We start from the raw sequence: 21113 nt of genomic DNA, 5'->3' as shown, positions 1-21113 counted from the left end.
CCTATTGTACCTTACAGGATATTTTCCATTTACAGTACACCAAATTATTAAAACAATTATATCGGCCGTAGGTTATTGATTTTCAACTTTAGATACCTAGGGATAATTTCTCAAAGTACCCCATTGATTATTTTGCAATAAAAATAATTATTTGTCAACTTAGGGAATATACGCCCTTTGGTTCTTTAGTAAGAGAGCTGGTGGTAGATATAGCTTTACACATGTTACACTGTTTTATATGAACAAAAATACTACAGACAGTTAACCAATGCACTTTATTGTAGTTTTTTTTGGAACAGGCTACCATCATTTTAGTAGTGATATAAAGGTATTTGTAAATACCTTTATGTTCTTTATATCAGTGACACCATTTGTTCACACCTCATATTGTGCTCTCTGGTTTATTGATGACCAACATTTAAAAAAGAAACTACAGTACAGCTTCAAAACTGCACAACTACCAATGTATTGCTGTAAATTTAAGACTGTAGGTTTTAAGATTAGGCTCCAACATATCTGGTTCAAAATATCTATACCAACTAGGACTATTTTTCTTTGTTTCCTTTACTGTTCTACCAACTATATGGGACTCTGACTATCTCATTTCTTGTCATGAGTCGCTGTTGTCTATACACCCCAAACGGCAAACCTGAGATCCTCTATCTAGGGGTTTTCAGTGTACATCACAAGAGTGTCTTGGCTCTGCAAGGGATGACCCAGGTGGAGTTGAGGCACTCTCTCTCTTTTCCCTTACTTTATGATCTTGAACAATAGTGCGGCTTGCTCCACATGCTTCCCTGTTGGGCGCTGTAAATGCTTTTGCGCTTCACCTTTCACGAGATGCAAAGGGGTGCCCAGAAAACTAGCTCCCTTGTGGGGCAAACTTGATAACGTTCTTGATCTTTATTTTACTTCGTACCTGTCACACTATTCATTTACCTGTATTCAATTTCTGCCCCCTTAGGGTGTTCTAATCACAATCTTATTTCTATTAAATCCAACTGGTTGCGACCACCTCCCCCACCCCCCTTTAAATGCCAACTATGGTACTATCGGAGAGCACACTGGCAATCCTTGTGAGAATTCTTCTCCGACTTTCCCTGGGATGAATGGTACTTTTACACTTGGGACCCCCTGGTATGTGCTGACACCATTACCGGGGTTATACTGGGTGGTATGAGTGCGTTTATCCCATCTTCCAAAACTTTCACTTTACAGTCATGGTTTGATTGCTCTTGTTCTTGTACCCATGAAGAAGAAATCTGTAGGGATTATGTATACAGTAATTTGCTAATTTTCTTAGCTCTCAGTGGCTGAGAGGTCACCGGAGGTTTACATTGACTTTTTTTGCATTATTTGGAGATGTGTCTAAATTCAGCTATACAGTTCCTGACATTACTTGTATATTATGTCTAACAAACCACAAAAATTGATTTGGGGGAAAGTAACACGACCAAACATCTAAGGGTTTCTCTGGGTACTTTGGTTTCCTCTGTAATCTATTAAAGTCGTAAGAAAGTAACAAAGAACAGACTGACCGACAGAATGGCTAGTAAGCCGATAAGCGGTGAAATGGTAAAAAATAATATAATAAAGACATTTTGAAGATACTGTATCTAGAAACATGTAGTGGAAAACAGATTAAATGATAAAGCTTGTATTGCAGGACAGATTAAAGGCCACCTCAGCATAGAGTTAAAAACATAATTATGTCTGATATCATGTTTTAAAGCATAAATTATTTTCCTCAAACAAAAATTATATTTAGTAAAAGGTTTGGATTAAAAGCACAGACACAGCTTTTAATTAATATAACATACATTAAAACTCAAAGGTAGGGAATTTAATACAAAAAGAATAAAGAAAAGAAATTTATTTGTAAATGTACATCTATTTTTTTAGAGCTTTATATAATATACAGCACATATTATTTACAGTAACATACACAAGCAAAAAATTTATAAAAATTACCTCACAAGAACGAAATACAGTACATAATAATAAAAAATTATTTACATTCAATCACAGTTCATAAAACTTTTGGTATCATACAAAAGTAATAACAGCTTCTAATTCAGCCCCCCCCAAAAGTTATTTATATTTACCTTTAAAATTATATTTACTTCTACGTCCATTATTTCCTTTCTGAGATGTCTTCTGTTTCAATTTAGTTACCAAACCTTTGAGTTCAGAAGCATTTTTAAGTTCCATTCCTCTTCCTAATATACCATTCTCGTTGAAGGTTTGTTTGGTAAAATTTTTGTATTCTCTGTTACTCCTTGCACTTTTAAGTTTGAAAGAAGATGCATTTTTTTCATGAACAGAAGAAGCTTGTCCTTTAGCATCTTCAGTGTGGAACACTTCTTTCCAATCAATGGAATAATTTGGGGAAGCTTCTAGTATCCGATGATTTGCAATGCCGGTAGTACTCTCATCCCATAAACAGAGCGCACCCCATGGTTCATTTCTCTCAGCATCCTGTTGACAAAATTAGAAATATTTTGATGATCAGATTGTAGATACAATCTCTAAGAAAGAAAAAATGCCACGTTCAACCCCTGATGGGTTATTACGTCATCCTAAAGTCCTACTGCGTTGTTTGCGTGGTGTGACTGCTGACATCAGTCAGATGATCAAGGAATATAGAGTAAGTAACTTTAACACCCTATAGCACTGTGTGCTGCCAAAGGTGATAACTGGTAACTTAAAAATCAATGACATACGTCGCCACCACTGCGGCGCGTCGCCTGCACCCTCGTTGACATTTGGCCGTTTGGTGTTACTTTTTCAAACGACTGCTTGCAGTTGTCACAACTGTGTTACTTGTAAAAAGGAAAAAAAAAATCACAGACAGTTAAGATTCCATTTTTCCCAACTGTACATCCTGGTAAGTACAGTACCTCAGGAAGCTGAATTTGGGAGTACATTACAGTAATTTCGATAAAGAACAAAGTTTTATCGGAATAGCTACACAAAATAGAATAGAACAAATTGCCATGATGTCATTCCTCTGACCTCAGTGTTAGTAGGTTTTACTCATGGGATTTCGCTTGAAACATCGCCTTCGTCAATTTATTATAACCTCTTGCATAGCTCTTGGCCCTGATTGAAACTAACATTTGTGTAAGGGAATCAACATGTTAAAGTTTAGATCCTAATAGAAGTCCATGCTGGAAAGTGACATTAGTCAAGGTGTAAGTTTTATATAGCAGAGGTTTCCAAGCATTTTCCAGTGCAACCCCATCTAGTACTGTCACCCATCCAGTGCGACAGTATGCTGTATATTTGAGGATCCTTAGAGTAAATACGGACATATTGATATATGTATTTAACCGTAAAAACAAGTAAGGAAAATGTATTACATAACTGAGAAGTCTAACAGTAAACACTGGCAGAAACAGAGGCTACAACTCTGTCATGTTTAATATGTGACATATGATCATTTAATGTTCTATACGTGGGGATATAATTACATGGTTAAGCAATACAACATACAATTTTCTTAGTTACATCTCTGTCATACTGTATGTATTTTGTATGTGACTTGTGTGTGTCATCATATAATTAATTTTCATTACAAGTTACATCAGTCATAATTCGCATGTAACACGTGTGCATTATAATTTAATAAATTTTCGGTTAACTGGGGGGTATAATTGTGTGATTAAACAACATAGCAGACAATTCTCTAAGTTTAATATACGGATACAGTGATAATTTTTATAAACACCATTGACGAGAAAGCTGCGTCACAGACTTCCACATTACATCAGAACCTTGATAGCTCGATTTTTAACCACTGAATGTCAGTTTGATAAATAACCCCAAACATTGATATGTCATCATAGATGGCAAAATTCATCCTTGCCCCGTTGTCAGTCTGTAATCCTGCTATTTCGAGGACAAAAGAGCCACACTGTTTTACATCTGTCTTGAACAGAAACTGAACAAAATCCAAAGATTCAGTAAGCAACTCAAGGAAACTATCATTGAAATTTGCGGCCATTTTTTGTCTGCATCCATGGGAGGTACAGAGTGCATTGAGCCGAGAACAATTCAAAGGTAGGAGTGCGAGTTTTCTGCTGCGTAACGTGTCATCAGCGTTCACCTTCCCTGTACAGTATATATAAATCAATAATAATAAATAAAATAATAAAAAAATATCTACAGGGTGTTCCCATTTGGCTGCTGGACAAATAAATTTGTCAATCGTTTGACTACACATGAAAGACAGCTGATATCCCTCACTCCAACCTCCCCCACTTAGCATAAACTCTTAACACACAGAGAAAGTTTATTTCCTTTTATGTTTCTGACTTTGTGGTAAGTTTGTTTTTGCACATTCTGTATGTAAGATTGTGTGTGCATGTAATGGAGAAAAAAAAAAAGTTAAGTATCTTTCTTCAAGATATCTTCAGGTCATGAGATCCAATAATTCCCCACTCCAACAATGGGTGACCTGACAATGCATCAGGTCAGTACTATACAGGACATTCTATCTCCATGAACATTGCAGATCATGAGATGGTTGTGACGTTGATGGGTCATGGTGGAACGTAACTTGCTGGAGAAACAAACAGAAGCCTAAACAAACGTTCTACCTGTGGGAACATTCACTGGACTTCTGGCACCATATCTGCAAACATCTTCTGATAATCCTCAACACATAAACCACTGAACTGGTTAAAACAGAAGGTAAGTTCTTACTCTGGGGAATCCGACAGTTTGGGATATTTGCTAATTATTTGTGACTTGACTGACCCCTGACAGGGTTGTACTTTATTTCTAAAAGCTGTTACTAAGTCTACTGAAAAATATAATCCTTATTAACTCACAACATCTGGGGTGCTGCCTTCTAGTAGATATCTTGCATGAGTAAGTTCTGCACGAAACCTTTCTACTTCCTCAAGAGTCACATTACGACTAACATTCAGTACACGCTCTAGAGGATTCTGAGGAAATAAGACATCTCATATGTTAATGGAAATTAAAATAAAGAAACTGCTGATATGATGTGGATCCACAGCATTATGATGGAGAAAAAAAAACACCAAAAATGTAAATCAAGTGTGTTTCAAGTAACTCTGTGCAGTATAGCCAACATGTCTTAAGTTTGCTGGTAAACATCTGTATACAGTATTTAAAAATAAGATTACCCTTCACCTTCATATTGGGGACCCAAATATCTTGAAAAGAGAGATAATGTAGCTTAAGAATTTCACTGTTGATAATAATATGAGATGCTCTGACCTCTTTTAATTGATTGTTGACATGTTATAAAGTGCCTAAAGTGATCAAACTTCATCAACTGCCTCAGATCCAGTGCTGTAGTCGAGATCACAGGGTCCGACACAAAGACTGAGACCACTCACAGTTTTAGCATTTATAGATCACCTAAAGGTTAGCCCACCTAGGTAGTGTTAAGAGTGGTTAAACTTCAGGTGGGATACACTAGAGGGAGGGAGGGAATCTCCAAGTGACTACTGTATTCACCATTACACTGAACTGTAATTTTCCTTTAGAACTTCAACATGGATATGCTAATGGATTCAAGTGAAGTTATAGGGAAAGTGACCTTGTTCAGAAAAGCAACAAAATCTGCCATATTTTCTCAGTTAAACTGTAATTTTCTACTTGAATTTAAAGCTACTTACTATCAGTCCTACTGAAACAACTTAAACTTACTTGGATGTACAAAGCATTATGCTCTGGTTTAATGAAACTATTTCCAGTTACAATAGATAGACCTCGTTCCCTGAAGTTAAATTGGTCGTAAAATTCAAAAAACCCTCTGAGTAGAGTCTCTAAAGAGTCTTTGTTCTCCGATGCTGCCACTTTTTCAAGACTTTTCGGGAAGATGAATCTATCACTTTCAATCTCCTCTTCATCCGGGCCTATAACATGAAGAAAATAATTAAACATAATTTTCTTTGCACTTGAATAGTATTTACACATAAAAGTACCAGCAACTGTAGTGATCTGATAATTATTTATAAATCTACAGCAGCACAAAATTATAATGTAATAATTATAATATAATAATATTTATTCAGTAAAATTGTCATACAGATTTACAATTGGATAAGCATGTTTATAAACTATGCAGTTATACTGTACAGTTCAGCATGGGGGTTCTGTAGAGGGGGGTTCTCATTATATGTTGGAAAATTATGGGTTTGGGTACATTTTTCCAAAGGGGGCATTGTCTAGAGAATTCCAAGATAATTCTTCCAGTCCCCAGAAAATTTGGGGGATGGGGGAATTTTTTACGTCTTTGAGAGATGTAATGCGCAATTTCCGGAACTTCCGTTAAATTTTTCCCGGTTCCCGGAAAATTCCCGAGTTGGGGGATTTTTCCAGCTTTGAGAGAGTCGTCTCGTTACCCGGAACTCTCTCATTCCAGGAAGTGCTCTTCACCAATTGTTCCGGCTAACAGAGATATCACTTATATGCATTCCGGCATGTACACTCTCAACAAAAACTTCTCGAATACTTGGGCACGATGGATGTGAGAATGGGCAGAATGGGGCTTGTCATCTTGGAATGGTTTCAGATTCTTTGCTCTTTTTTCAGATTGCATAGTTCTTATAGCATTCAAGAAGTTTTTGGTGAGCGTGTGCAGTAATACCCCTTGAAAGCTGAGGATGTGTTCCTGGAGAGAAATTTTAACAAATCAGCCTAGAATGGGGTCATTTTAACATGCTGTACAGTCGACCCTCATTAATTCGGACTAATAGGGGGGAAGGGTGTCCGTTTTAGCCGATTGTCCGAATTAACCGATTTAGGGGTTAATATTGCATTATATTTCAAAGTCATTGTTTTCGTCACGATTTTATCCCACTTTCCACTGTAATACGTAAGTAATTTCAGCAAAAATATTACATTTCCGTGAATGTATTATATCAAGCACAGTATGAATAGAATATCATTGTAATATAACAGTATTTTAACCGAAAACTAGTAAAAAAACGAATAACATCTCAAGAACATCGGAAGGTTAGGTAAAATCTTTTGTTTTCGTCATGTATTTTATCCTATTTTACATTGAAATACATCACGTTTCAGCAAAACTACTATTTATTTCCGAGAATATATTCATTCAGGCACAGTTAAGGTAAAATATACGTGTGATGTAACAGTTTTTTAACTGAAAACGATTCGAAAAACACGTTTACCGTCTAGCTGATACTCAACAGCTGGTGGTGCGTCATGCGTCGTTGTAAACAATAGGAGGTTGAAGTAGATTACCGGGTATTATATTAAGTGTGAAATATCAAAAAGGTTTTTATTACCAGTATTTTTTGTAGATCAATGAGAACTGTGATACCGTATATGATATGATAAGTTAGCCTGTGCTAAGAACTTCAACATAGACTACTGAAAACACGTTGTAAGGTAATTTAGCCTATTGTAAATTGGTGAGCTTCATCTGCTGAAGGAACTGCACAACTTTTCATTACTAATTGGTACATATTTTACGTTTCCATTGTTTACTGGCAGTAAATGGTAAATATTTTTCATGTCTGAAGCTAAAAGTTGCATCCCCTCCCCACACTAGTGGTGGAGATGTTACATTTAACCAAAAAGACGCTGGTGTTTTATCCCAGCAGTGGGTGGACCAGCATTTTAGCTTAAGGTCCGCGTAGGTAATATTCCTACAAAAAAAAAAAAGTTCGTTCAGATTTTGTCCGAATTATCCGAAATCCGGATTAATAATGTTATTTATTACCATTCAGTGATACATGATGGCTTGATTTGGTTACTTGTACACTTTGGCAACTGATCCATGAATAAACCAGGGCATATGGAGACGTATTACTCACTACTATAATATTTATATGTTCTGATAAATACGCTACAATATTATTTATTAAGTGCTGAAGATAGATCCTGTGGCAAGCACCAACCCTCTTGAGCAGTAATAACAATGGTGCTTGAGAGAAGGTGAGTGTTAGGGAGAGCATGAAGGATCAGCTGATACTGCTATACAGTATAACCAAGAGACCAGGAGTATAATACGGCACAATGATTTTTCTGAAGTTTATTGTGGGAAGTTTTGGGGGAAAATTTATTATTTTACAATAATGGTTTATTATCCCAGCACCAAATGAACTTAAATAATATGGGAATTATGGTGAAATAGCATATGCTGTTGTTATAAAGGGATCGCAGGCTGGCGAGCGTGTGAGAGTTGTCCTCTAAGTCCAGCCAGCACTCTCCCTCCTCCCCCACCACCCTCCTCGTCTTATCCGTGGTTACACACCCAGACGTAGTTTTTTTCCCCCCGCTTCATTTCTTTACTATATGCAAACCCTCCATTGTATAAGAACTGAATCAGGTTTTCTAAACTTTCATTTTTTGGTGTTGGAATACTTGTGTAATTAAAAGGCCATGGTGAGGTACAGTATACAGAACTGTACTGTACTCTGGCATGTCATGGTGTGTTGCCATCTCCCACACAGAATATACCCCCACTCTCTCATCATCAAAAGGACATACCTGGCATGTCTTTCAATTTCCATGACTTTAGGAAAAGCTGGGAGGGTGAAATTGCTCTCATATGGTACTAATCTTATTCTGGGACACACTGATATCCCACTAGAACTAGTCAGATTTTTTTTCCTCTCTTGTGTTGGTTGACTATTGAGCTTACTGTATTTATCTGTTTTCTTACCTCTTTCTCTGAGTGACCATGCTGGTCTGTTTACATGTTTGATAACAGACTGACCACCACATGGTGGGCAGTGGGTTGCCAGCTGAGTGATGGGAGTGTGTGCACTTGCATGCACACACTCACACTGATAGCATGTTTGGTGACCATATCAGCCTCTCTGAGTAAAGGGGTTAGCTCAAATGTCATTTCTTAAAACCTATCCCCATGTCATTCTTGGCCTTGTCCTACTCCTCTCTACATTTAAACTCGTGCACTTCTCGATCCACTTCGTCTCATCCAGAAATAGACAAATAAATTAATAAATACACTTTAACAACTCTGACTTTATAAATAATGTCTGGCACATCAACCACAATATTACCTGAATTAATATTCAGTGATTGAAGTGATGCAATTACTGGGGTTGACACGTTCATTAGATAGAAGATGACCATTAGCGTCAGAGAAAAGTTTGTTATCCATCGTCCTGAATATGGTGAAGTTATGTGTCGGTCTCTTGCCCATCGGCGCACAGCAAACACAAGTGGACATACTCTTGAATCCAAGCTCCCATACATGTACAGCATCTGACTCATGTAGAAACCAGACCTATCCAAAATAAAAATAAAATAAATATAACTGAAATAACAATATAGTAACACTGATATTGGCATAAATATGTATCTGTAGAGTTCATAAATACTGTATATCCAAAATTAGTATATAATACTGTATTATATAATGATGACACCGGTACTTTGAGAAGGAAAGGTGGAGGGAGCCAAGCATACAGCTGATAGTCTGACAGATTCTGAAATTACCTGTGTTCAGAGGCAGGTAAACATGCCTAAATTTACCAATTAGATGTTGTCTTTCAAGAAAACTGCTACTTTGGTGATTAATCAGTGGTTAGCAAGAGTGATGTCCAATCATGATCAACTTTTACTTTGAAAAGTGTAGGAGTTGAACAGAGACTAGGAATAACCCTTTGCACATTAACAAATTATCTTCAATAATATAATTACAATACTATTTTTTCTTTTAATTTTGTTCAACTGTACACTACTGAGTTGTACTGCATATCAAACACCGCAATGAATAACAAAATTAATTGTCACCATAATTTCACATTATAACTCGAGTCCTAGTAATAGTGTCATTATAATCACCAATAATTTTACTAACCTGTTTGACATAGTAAGATCACAGTCTACATCAGTTAGGTTTTGGCGGTACTTGATTATAGGAACCCGAGCATTAAGAATTTTTCTGACCTGAGGATTAAAATCAACGTAAAAAGTATGTCTGTATAGTTCTGATATTCAAACAAGGTGAAAGCAGCCATGTTTCACCAGCCACACTAAATTTAATATCAAAAACACTGAAGTACTTTATTTCATTTGTAACTCATTAGCCTCTTCTGGTTCTTATGGAGACGCTTCTATAAAGATTGCCACACATTTATTCATAATCTTGGAAGCACTTCAGTATCTCTTGCTTTCTTATACACTAATACAGTGTAAACTTGATAATCTGTCATGGTTAGGATCAACCAGTTGTCCAAAATTTGGATTTTTATGGTTTCTAGAATAGTAAAGTGTACAGGGGCCCAAACCTTTAATGTAAGAACACCATTAACCCCTTGTGTACAGGGGTCTCTCTGTGCTGAATAAAATTGTCTGGCATTACCCAAATAAAATATTAAAAGTGGCATCCCCATAGTGAAGGGGTTTTATTAGCTTTCATAATAAATGAAGACAATCAATCATCTGATGAAAGTCTAAAGCTTCCCTTACCCCCACTAGATGACATACAGGCACATCGTTTGATAGCACTGACCAGCAGCACCCATGCAGTTCACTCACAGGTCACAATACCCCCAAGATCTTTTGTTCCATCACTCACTTTGAACCTGAACAACTACAGTCCAGAAGGCAGTCATAATACTCTTTAACACAATTACAACGGATGCTGTGAATATTTTCCCTCAGGCTCATGGAGTAAATGTAATGGGAGAGTGTTTGTCCATTCAAAATGAGATGATAAGATGCATAGTTTTAGTGTCAAGATGAGAAGCGTAGTTTACTCTCTTACTCGGAAAACTTTTCCCGGCACCCAGAAACATTCTGGGCATGTGGGATAGTGTCTGTCTGTGTGCGAGTTGCATAGTTTAGTCTCAGAAGCTTTTCCCAGTACCTGTAAAAATTCCAGGGATGTGATTTTTTCCAAGTGTGAGAGATTTGTCTCATTTCCTGAAAATCTCTCATTCCCGGAAGAACTCTGCACCGACTGTTCCGGCTAACTGGGGGATTACTGTACAGTACTTGGTTTCAAAATGTAATTGCAATATTTTCCCTTTTTTTCTTTTGAAGCAATTACTTACTAAATTTTTTCTGTACTTTCACTGAGTAGTGACCATAGTGCTTGAGGCAATTTTCTCCAGGATAAATTTGCTTTGGAAAGAGAAATGTCAACAGAATGTACAAAGACAAAAATAAATGTTGTATTTACTTGGGAACAACCTGGTACAAAGTTGTCTATAATGTCCGAGATGATTTCCATGCGACGCTGCAATGCCAATCTACTATTTGCAGATGAAGGGGCTTTCTTGGCTTGAAACACCAGCCGCTGAGTATTATCCTGAGGGGTAGAGTGAAATTTGTGAATACAAAAAAGGAAAAGATTGTACAGTAGGACTCCATATACCATAATGGTTATATTCTTATACAATGCAGCTTTGTAGAAAATCACCTTAATGAGAAGAAACTTGAGCCAATGTTCCCCTCCCAAATATTATTAGAAATTCAGTACTGTACTGTACTGTTGTTTAACCATTGTCATACAGTTCACCAGATAGCTGAAGAAGGCATATGAAATCCATTATAATACACATAGTACTATTGCACAGAAGCACAAACACAATACAGTATAAAAGTTATAACAAATGGTGCAAGGAGCACAGCAACACTGTCCTAGGGTAACGAGACATGCAGTGAGTGACACTGCTCCTGCCAGTCAGGTATGTCCAAGTTGGTGGTTGGAAGGCTCACTACCTATGCCAAACTGAGCTTGACTCATTATAATAATTTGATTGCATGGCAAAATCCACTTATAATACAGGTGATATAATATTTTATAAGATGTGTTATATTATTAATTTCTGTGAAGTCATATTAAATGCAATAAACTCATGAACATTCATGGGATCATTTTTGTGTGCAACCTGTGGATACATGAATCTACATATTATTGATTAACCAAATTTATGGTGAAAATAGGATGCCAGTAGGTTCCAGTCATGCCTGTTACCTGGGAAATGTTAATTACAAACTATTGGGCATGGGCTCCCCTCGGAGTTGGATAAGATCTTCTGCATTAGCCAAATAAAAAATTACAAGTGGCATCCCGTAGTGAAGGGGTTAAACCTTACTGGATTTAACTTACACACTTCATAGTTACCCATTTCATGTCCATGTTTCCAACCTCAAAAATTTACTTGTGTCATTCATGGCACTCTTACTCTTACAAAGTGGCTAGCAAAGATGAGCATCTAGGTTGGCCTATCACTCCATCTACTTTGCCCTCTCAATTACCCCCTCCCCCCCCTCAGTGTCAGTGGTCTCCATCTACGCATCACAACTACTGCAGTGCCTTTATTACATGCTCTTTACCATCCCCTCCTCTTGCATCCTTCTTACATCTCCATTGTCCATACCCTCTCAGCTTACTTCTCTTTACCCATTTCATCACTCCAAAATTTACATCATCTGCCTTCTCTGCCACAACAAACACCCCACACATTTCAATGTCTTTTACCCCTTCCATTCTAGTAATTCCACATGCAACCTCAGTTAGATCAGTAATCTTTCATTACCTCTGGGAGTAATGACTCTGACTTGCCAGCAAAGAGGAAACTAGGAAAAGTGGGTTGGCGGTAGGATGGACATCCAGTCATAAAACTTGCTTCAAATTTGCCTTATGGCAACTGGGACACCATGCAGGTGGTCAAGGGTAACCCATGCAAGTGTGGAAAATGGCTGTAAAGGAGTGATGATGATGATGTCATAGCTAGAATTTTGGGGTATGGTGACCATAGATACGGTCCTTAAATATACTGCCCAGTATGGGCCAATAGGCCCGCTGCAGTTTCCTCCATTCTTATGTTCTTAAATATATTGGTTTAATCCTGGACCTTTATGTGTAGTGCTGGCCACACTGGCTCCTTGCATACCGAAGGCTTAGTGTACAATGAGCTGTATCCACTTGCCCTTGAGACCCAATTTCATTTTCAGTAAACAAAATTATAAACTTTATACCCAAGAAGAGAAAAGGATAAATAAAAGTGAATACAGAAGATCCTTGCAATTCCTAATTTCGACGAATCACAGTAAGCAGATGGTGGCTAGCTTGCGAGCCTTTTCCTGCAGCACAATGAATCACCCCACGCAGCATCTCGTGTTGTACTCTCAAAACTTTAGTGTTTCTGTGTGAAATAGCCCCTAAAAGACTGCCTAGTGTCAGCTCTAGTGATGCTAGTGAATCATTAGATAAGTTAAAAGAAGGGATGAGTGCTGCCGTGGCTGGTCAGTTGTTTGGTATAGGTACAGTAGTGGACTAAGGTAGTGTAAGTTGCTATTTGTGGTTTTGCCTATTCATGGAACCTCACCCCCATGAATAACAAGGGTTTACTCTAATACATTTTTCCAAATGAAAAAAGTTTCCCATTCCACAGTACAGTACAGGCATTTCAGGTTTGTGGTAGGTGAAATATCTACAAATATTAAAATGAGCCAGGTTTTTTATATCGTGGATAATTATAATCAATGCATGATTCCTAAATATGCATACATTAAGGAGTTTACTGGACACTGCCCACCTGTGCACCAATACCCGAAAGCTCCAGTATCATGTCCAAATCACAATTGAAGTTTCCAAATGAGTTGACAGAGGAACCAAATGGAAGAACTGTGGCTCTTGGAAATAACCCCGACAAAGCCACTTCTATCTGTAAAAAAAAAAAAATAATAATAATAAATAAAATACCTATAAATGATGATGGATAATGCTGGCTTGTATTAAGCAACAAGAGTAAACCAGATTTAGGGCCTCATGTGTAAAGGGAGTGCCACAGCAGAGTACATATTTTATGGCAGTAAGAAGGAATGAAGAACAACAAATGAAGCGAATACTTGTACCTGCTTCGTAAGCTCAACAACTCGTTATACAGTGATCCCTTGGTTAACGAACAGTTCGGTTAATGAAATTTGGATTAACGAATTACCTTCCATAAGAATCTTCAATTTAGTTAACGAACAAAAATTCGATTAACGAAATCCTTACGAACATCACGTTTTGTTGTGAGCATCAGCTGATGGGCTAGTCTGCCAATTCAGTAATCCGTTCTATGTTTACATTCGTTTCCAGTGGAGTAAATATCAATAAAGTTGTGCTCTTTAATATTTTGGCATTTTTTATATTAAAATTATTCGTCATTTTAACATTTATTTAACATTGATATTATATGCAGTACAGGGAACTAGTTTTTTGTGAGCCCATCAGCAGCTTGACTCGGCCACAAGGCGTCAGTTGGGCTTTGAAAACAGTTGGTGTCTTGAATATTTTTGCCTTTTTCATTGAAATTATTGGTCATTCTGAAAATTAGTTAACATATTGATAATATATGGCACAGTGCAGTGTTGATTTAAAGAAAATATTCTTGAATTACACCTAGTGAACTTAAAATTTTATTGGTGAAATGACGATATTAAGCATGGGTCCACTGAAAGGTGATTTCTCCTCCATCCCCACTTCCTTCTCTTCTCCCTTCTCCTCCACCCCCACTTCTAATTCCCATCATCATCAACCAGGAACCTTCTACATACACACCTCAAAGCAAGTGTACTTTACTGCGTTTTTTTTACTTTGTAGTATGTACTTTTCGGTGGGCTGGAACCAATTACCCAATATCCCATTGAAACAATGGATTCGGTTAACAAAATTTTTGGTTAACGAACGACCTTCTGGAATGAATTGTGTTCGTTAACTGAGGGACCACTATATTACCAAAATAACATACTAAAAGGATTTCATCATTCATGTTTGACAGAAAACAGAGAATTAATATAAATGCATTCTGGTTCAGCTGAGCTACAGTGCTACATGGCATCCTGCAAGGGAACGTATTAGGCCAAATCCTACTTGTCATACATCAATGACTTATCTGAGTGTCTTTCAATGAATATTTTTTGCTAATGATACAAAGTTGTTAAAACTTATTTTGCTTGACCAAAACAGTTAACAGTCACATATATATATATAAGTGATTACTCCATCTTAACCCCTACAAATGTAAGGTGATACCTACTGACAACATTAGAAAGAAGCCACAGAACTTATAAGAATAAGTCAACAGGGTAAACAAGATGATTGGTCCCATCCACCATTCAATCACCCACTCAGGTTTAACTACAGTTAAATATCAAACAGTATATAGCAGGATCCAAGGACATATCCAGACCCTGAAAGTGATTGATTTGCAGGCTGTGGGTCTGGGCTTCCTGGGTTAAAGCATAATGGGTGTATAGTATTTTTTGTGTAAATGAAAGAAAAAGTTGCAGTATAGTATCATATTTCATAATCATCACAAATACTCCAAAAGAAGCTCACCTGTCTACATGTCAAAAACCTTAATCTCCAACCTAATTCTGTCAACTTTTGGCCATCATACACTTTCTGAATTTGCTCTGAAATCTGAAAATAAAGAATTCACTCAGAGAATGTGAAAGTCTCTTGAACAAAATTAAAAATCTTAAACCTAGATATTGTAGGGAATCACTAATTCCATCTTGCACAGCATAAAAAGTGGTATATTTCACACAACAGAGCAGAAACAATTCATGTGAGAAATCTACTTACATCATTACACTGAAAAATTTGTTGCTGGAGTTCTTCTTTACTGTATTTGATATTTGGAGTGACAAGCTCTAACAGGTCTTGGGTAATATGTGCATTTGTGGTTTCATTAGATGACTTTCCAGCTGCTAGCCACACAAGAGGTGAATGGGCAGGGATGATGTTTTTGACAGATTGTGAACATGCGAATTGAAGAGCTTGGTCAAGGGACGAGGATTCTTTGAACTCCACAAGAATCATCTCCTGAAAAATAATCAGTTGCAATAAGAACATGATAATGGAGGAAACTGCAGCCGGCCAATTGGCCCATACTGGGCAGTCCCGTTTACACCCAACCCCTATCACTCTTATATCTGTCCAACCCATATTTGAAATTACCCAGCTTGTTCAAGTTAATGGTGATGTTTGGTAACTTGTTCCACTCATCCACAACTCTATTTCCAAAACAGAGTTTACCTATCTCGTGCCTAAATCTAAATTTGTTTAATTTAAAACCATTGCTACGAGTTCATTCCTGGTTGGATAATTTAAGTATGTGTATTCTACCTTCATTATGTCACCTTTGTTTAACCTTGACTTCCATTTATACTCCTTGCTCATATCGCCCCTCACTCTACATCTCTCGAAGGAGTGCAAATTTAGATGCTTTAATCAGTCTCTACACTCAGGATTCCTAATGTCTTGTCATCCTCCTCTGTACACTTTCTAGAGATTCTATATCCATTATTTAGTACAGTGGCCAAAACTGGTATTTCAATTATGACAGGCCCAACTAATATCCCTGTAAATTAAGAATATCAGATGATCATACATAATAAACAGGAACGCCCACACATGCCTACGCCCACGTAAGCGACCGTTAGGAGAATTGACCAGATGTATGGGCTCTCGTCAAACCATATGGACTCATTTAGTCACTCTCAAGGAACAATAGATGTAGACCTGTATTGGGTGTCATGAATTATCCTCATGACACCCGATTGGTACAGAGCACTTCCGGGAATGAGAGATTTCCGAATAACAAGACGACTCTCAAAGCTGGGAAAAAAATCCCCCATCCCCGGAATTTTCCAGGTAACGGAAAAATTTTCTCGGAATTTTCGGGAAAATGTGCCCCTCGGAAAATCGTTTCCAAAGCCGGAATTTTCCAGAAAATTCCGGCTTTGGGAATGATTTTCCGAGAAAATTTCAATTCTGGCAATCAGAGAGTTCCGGGTTTGAGGGATTCCGGTTAGCAGAGATATTACCCGGGACTGTAATATAATTTGTGTAACCTTTCCTTGAAGAAAATATTAATAGCAACTGTTGCACATACTAATACAGTACTGAATTTCAAATACTGTACAGGTGTAAAACTTTCATTACCGGGTAACTAATATACCAGAGTATTTACTTCAATATTAGCCATCTTTTTCCAAATGTGGGAAGCAAGTTTTACTGTAAGACAAAATTAGTGCAATAATATAGATGAATAAAGTAAAATAATATAATGTCTGTTTGACAGTTTTTAAAATAAAATTCTATACAACTTCTTGATAAACCTTTACATAAGAAACAGCCTACAGTACAGTACCTTATTATTATTACCAGAGTTGACAGTGTAATGAAACATCTTGTGGACACTGCCATACTGAGAACACACTTGATGTAGGGCTAATGCAGATGCTAGCCCAGCCACCTCCACAAGTAGTGATCTCTGAGCCTCTTCACGTCGACCTCTAACGAGTTGGTCAAGTGGTAGAAATGATGAACCTAGAATTCAGACATGTCATACTATACCCAATAAGGTAACCACTATTCATTTCTTTTCATGAAATGGGAGCTATTGATCAATTCTCTGTCCCATTGTTTTCATAACATTCGGCTAAGAACATGAACGAGTTACTGCATCATGTGGCCTGTGTGACCTCACTCAGAAGGACAAAAGACCAGTACCAGCCATCAACTGTAAATTATAATTTGTATGTTCATGTTTCTTTGGTTGGTTAGGTCAGGTTCTAGTAAATGTCACCTCTTTTATAATGCTTAGAACATCTGTGGAAAAAATAAACAAAATTAAACAACTTCTAATTAGGTATGTTTATAGGGTATTATTACAGTTTCAGCCACAATTTCGTGTTTCCATTAGTTATATCTTGTCAATTGGAACAACTTTTTCTAATACCACTTCCATCACAAGTGGATATTAACCGAGAAAGTAAATTCACATAAGAAATGAACATAAATCTGCAGTCACTGCTTGTCGTGCCAACCCGTTCAGTCTGAGCTACAGTACTCTGAAATCCACAAAAAAACATAAAATTACAACATGGTGTTTCAACGGATGAATATTAATCTAAGTACTTTTTGTTTAATACAGCGGGGACAGTTAGGAAGTTAGGCAAGGTTAGGTTAGGTTTCTTTGGTAGTTAGTCAGGTTGTATGAGGGGGGAAAGGGGGGGGGGTGATAACTCCAAAACGCCTCATTTTTGACGGAAATGAAGGTCAAATTGGAATGAATCACCAATTACAATGGGGATAAAATGTGGGCTAACAGTAGTTGTGGCTGAAACTGTCAAATTTACCGATTATAGCTACACAACCATCGACTCACGGTGAAATATATGCCAAATGCCGCCAGTCCCGGTCAAATATAGCTCTCGGGTTGTTCGCCGGTAAGCCAATCACAGCCACTCACGGTAAAATAGCGTTAGTAGGAACTTAGCCGGTCACGGCCAAACAGTGGATATATTGCAATAATGTCATTGGCTTCAACTCACCTATTACTGTTTTAGAATAAAGCCTGGGTAATAAATGGTATGCCTTCCTGTGACAATTTACACTCCATTTAATTGTGCGGCAGAGTGGAAGAGTCACACACGGTATCATCTTGTGTGTAAACAATGGAGGCTGCCATGGAGCTGGTGTTCACCGATGAGAATCCGGGTTCATCTTGTTCATGTGTCTGTGTCCGGTAGGCTGTATAATATATATATACTGTATATATAACCACAAAAAACACGAAGTTCCTCACCCCTGAAGATGTGAATTACACGAAACCGCTTGGGAACGTCGTGTTTCCTTGTGGTTATCAGTTTCTTTACTAAATCCTCAAGTTGACAACATTTCTAACTCTAATATTAAGAATAATATGGATCTGGTTGATAAACTCAATAATTTGCACATTAATTGTGATTTTAAACTGGTCAGTTTTGATGTAACATCACTCTTTACAAAGGTCCCAGTTGATGATTTACTAGAGTTCCATTATTGCTTCCACCTGTTGTTTTATATAACAGAGCAGATAGAAAATGATGTCAGAAGTAGTGAAAAAAATATAGGATAAATAAGAAATTAATAGTTTTTACAGGGAAAGTGAAAAGTTTCTTTGGAAGATGGAAATTGGCTCTCGATGAATGACTAGGCTACGTTAATGATGTGGAGTGAAGCCATAGCTGTTCAATATGTTCCTGAATTGAGTAATAAGAGTAAGAATATTGGAAATGATGAAATCTTGGTAAATAAAGGTACTGTACAGAATGTATATAGGAGATGTTTACAGCTGGTAGTGATCTAGGGCGATTCAGAAGAAAAGTTGTGTTAGTGACTGAGCCGAGAAGAATGTGTATTAAGAGGAAGTTAACAGTGAATGTGAACCAAAGTAAAGGATTAAGGATCCAAGTAGAAATATGAGACAAGGAGAGAGAGTTGTTATAGAATGGAGGTACATTGAACTGCAGTATAACAGGGAGTGGATTTCCAATAGGGTTCGCTTTGCATTTACAGGTACTACAGTATATGATTTTTTTTTTGCAAAGAAATATACCATGTTAAATTTGTTGTGCTGGAGTATTACGTCTTGATACTGCTCTAGTCTAGTTAATAATATGTTCATCAAAGTGAGTCGCTGCTATGTAACCCAACGACAATTGTCTGACCTCTTCTTGTGCTCAGTGCGTTATTATGAGTTAAAAAAATACACACGTACTGAACTGGTAAGCTTGGTCATTCTAGCTTTTCAGTGTTTGTTAGGTTAGGTGTTACAAGGGACTGACTGCTTTGTTACACCTGTCCTTGTGTCCGTCACAAGGGGGTTTACAGTTCGGGTAAATTAAGGTGATTTTTTCAGTGCATCTTCCTCGAACTTGAGAGATTTTTTGCTCTTGACCGACGATGTGAATGCCATGTTATCTCAGACACACTTGATTACTCGAAATTTGTCTAAAATGCGAAAAAATGAAAAATCTTCATATATATATATATATATATATATATATATATATATATATATATATATATATATATATATATATATATATATATATATATATATATATATATATATATATATATATATATATATATATATATATATATATATATATATATATATATATATATATATATATATATATATATATATATATATGTGTGTGTGTGTGTGTGATCTTTTTTTCATTTTTGTGTTTATGGTTCTTTATTATTATTATTATTATTATTATTATTATTATTATTATTATTATTATTATTACATTTTCGCCCCCAGGCCCCGATGTGAGTCAGTGACCTGTGCCCGGGTGGGCTAATCCTCGTAAAAAAAAGGTAAAAAAAAATGAGTCAATATAGTTAGTGTAATTAAATAGTTTTGTTTCTCAAAAGGGTGAAGATATGTCTTATTTCTTATTTCAAACGTGCATAAATTGTTGTAAGTAATACTCCGTAGGGAACTGTGCTGAAGCTGTGGCATTTATATTGTTCTTAAATAGCTCTAGTTACAGCTAATGTACGAGTATAAACACCGAGAGGTTACCCACAGCTCCACATGCAAGCTGCTCTATACAGTACAGGGTGGACTTGATCGAACTGTTACCTTCTTCTTTATATATATACATTTATCGTTGTATGAGAGCAGTTAATCATAACAAAACGCCTTCAGCTTGCCATCAGAACCAAGTGCAACGATCTTTCTAGTCTAGTTGTGGATTGGGTCTCCTCTCTACCTTACCACGATTCACTTTGTCAATTCGAACCTTGAAATTCTGAAAGGCTTATGAGTGATATATTTATATGTTCTACTCTCTTTACTGAAATTAAGCAAAGCTGGTGGTATTAGTATTAGACTTGCTTTTGGGTTCAGACGATCAATTCCCGGGATGTGTTACTCTGGGTATGTTGGTTGTACACATGTCTTCGGTAGATAATAAGAGGATTTGGGGTAAGTGACGATTCTCGGAGGTAATTAGAGGTAAAGTAGCAGCCAGAGAGGAATGGTTTGAAAATAGCAGTTTTATAACAAAGATCATTCACACGAGCAACTATCGAAAATTTTACTCTCAGTACTTCTCCAGAGAGGAAAGTAACAAACTTCCTTTTTTTTTTTTTATAAATAATATCTCAAAATATTAATGATCAAATCGTCTTGCAGTTTCGTTACTTCAGTGACAAATGAAATAAAAACGATTTTGCGAGTTCATTACTTTTAAGAACTGTATATACTTGTAGTTTTTGTGCATTATTTATCGCGATATTAACAATTTTAGTATCACAAAGGCTGCAAAAAAGAGCGTTG

The 21113-nt window shown here is 36.8% G+C and overlaps 1 protein-coding gene across 2 annotated transcripts; it reads right to left on the bottom strand.

The window, feature by feature from the left end:
- Window positions 1-1857: 1857 nt before the first annotated feature.
- LOC121874315 (poly(A) RNA polymerase, mitochondrial-like) lies at window positions 1858-18779 on the bottom strand. 2 transcript variants are annotated; one of them, XM_042378420.1, is made up of 11 exons: window positions 18325-18779; window positions 17139-17317; window positions 15569-15808; window positions 15320-15403; window positions 13530-13658; window positions 11165-11293; window positions 9839-9927; window positions 9036-9262; window positions 5686-5894; window positions 4836-4952; window positions 1858-2478 (listed from the first exon to the last, which is right to left on the bottom strand). In XM_042378420.1, the coding sequence occupies exons 1-11, from the start codon at window positions 18431-18433 to the stop codon at window positions 2092-2094; spliced, it is 1899 nt and encodes a 632-aa protein (XP_042234354.1). In that variant the 5' UTR covers window positions 18434-18779; the 3' UTR covers window positions 1858-2091. The 2 variants fall into 2 exon arrangements, with proteins under 2 accessions (XP_042234354.1, XP_042234355.1); XM_042378421.1 differs by lacking the exon at window positions 15320-15403 and having other exon boundaries at window positions 18325-18557.
- Window positions 18780-21113: the final 2334 nt, after the last annotated feature.

The sequence above is a fragment of the Homarus americanus genome, unplaced genomic scaffold (assembly GCF_018991925.1).
Source record: "Homarus americanus isolate GMGI-L3 unplaced genomic scaffold, GMGI_Hamer_2.0 scaffold47254, whole genome shotgun sequence".
Classification (NCBI taxonomy): Eukaryota; Metazoa; Arthropoda; class Malacostraca; order Decapoda; family Nephropidae; genus Homarus; species Homarus americanus.
Note: the sequence above shows the minus strand (reverse complement) of the source record. Positions and strands in the feature narration are given on the sequence as shown.

What these genes read in the sequence shown, in the direction of transcription:
- LOC121874315 (XM_042378420.1), bottom strand. Translation starts at nt 18,433, where the DNA reads ATGATACCGTGTGTGACTCTTCCACTCTGCCGCACAATTAAATGGAGT. An exon ending in AAATTTTTCAGTGTAATGAT is followed by an intron (nt 15,404 to 15,568) that starts GTAAGTAGATTT and finishes CTTTATTTTCAG; the next exon opens with ATTTCAGAGCAAATTCAGAA. An exon ending in ATAATGCTTTGTACATCCAA is followed by an intron (nt 4,953 to 5,685) that starts GTAAGTTTAAGT and finishes TTATTTCCTCAG; the next exon opens with AATCCTCTAGAGCGTGTACT.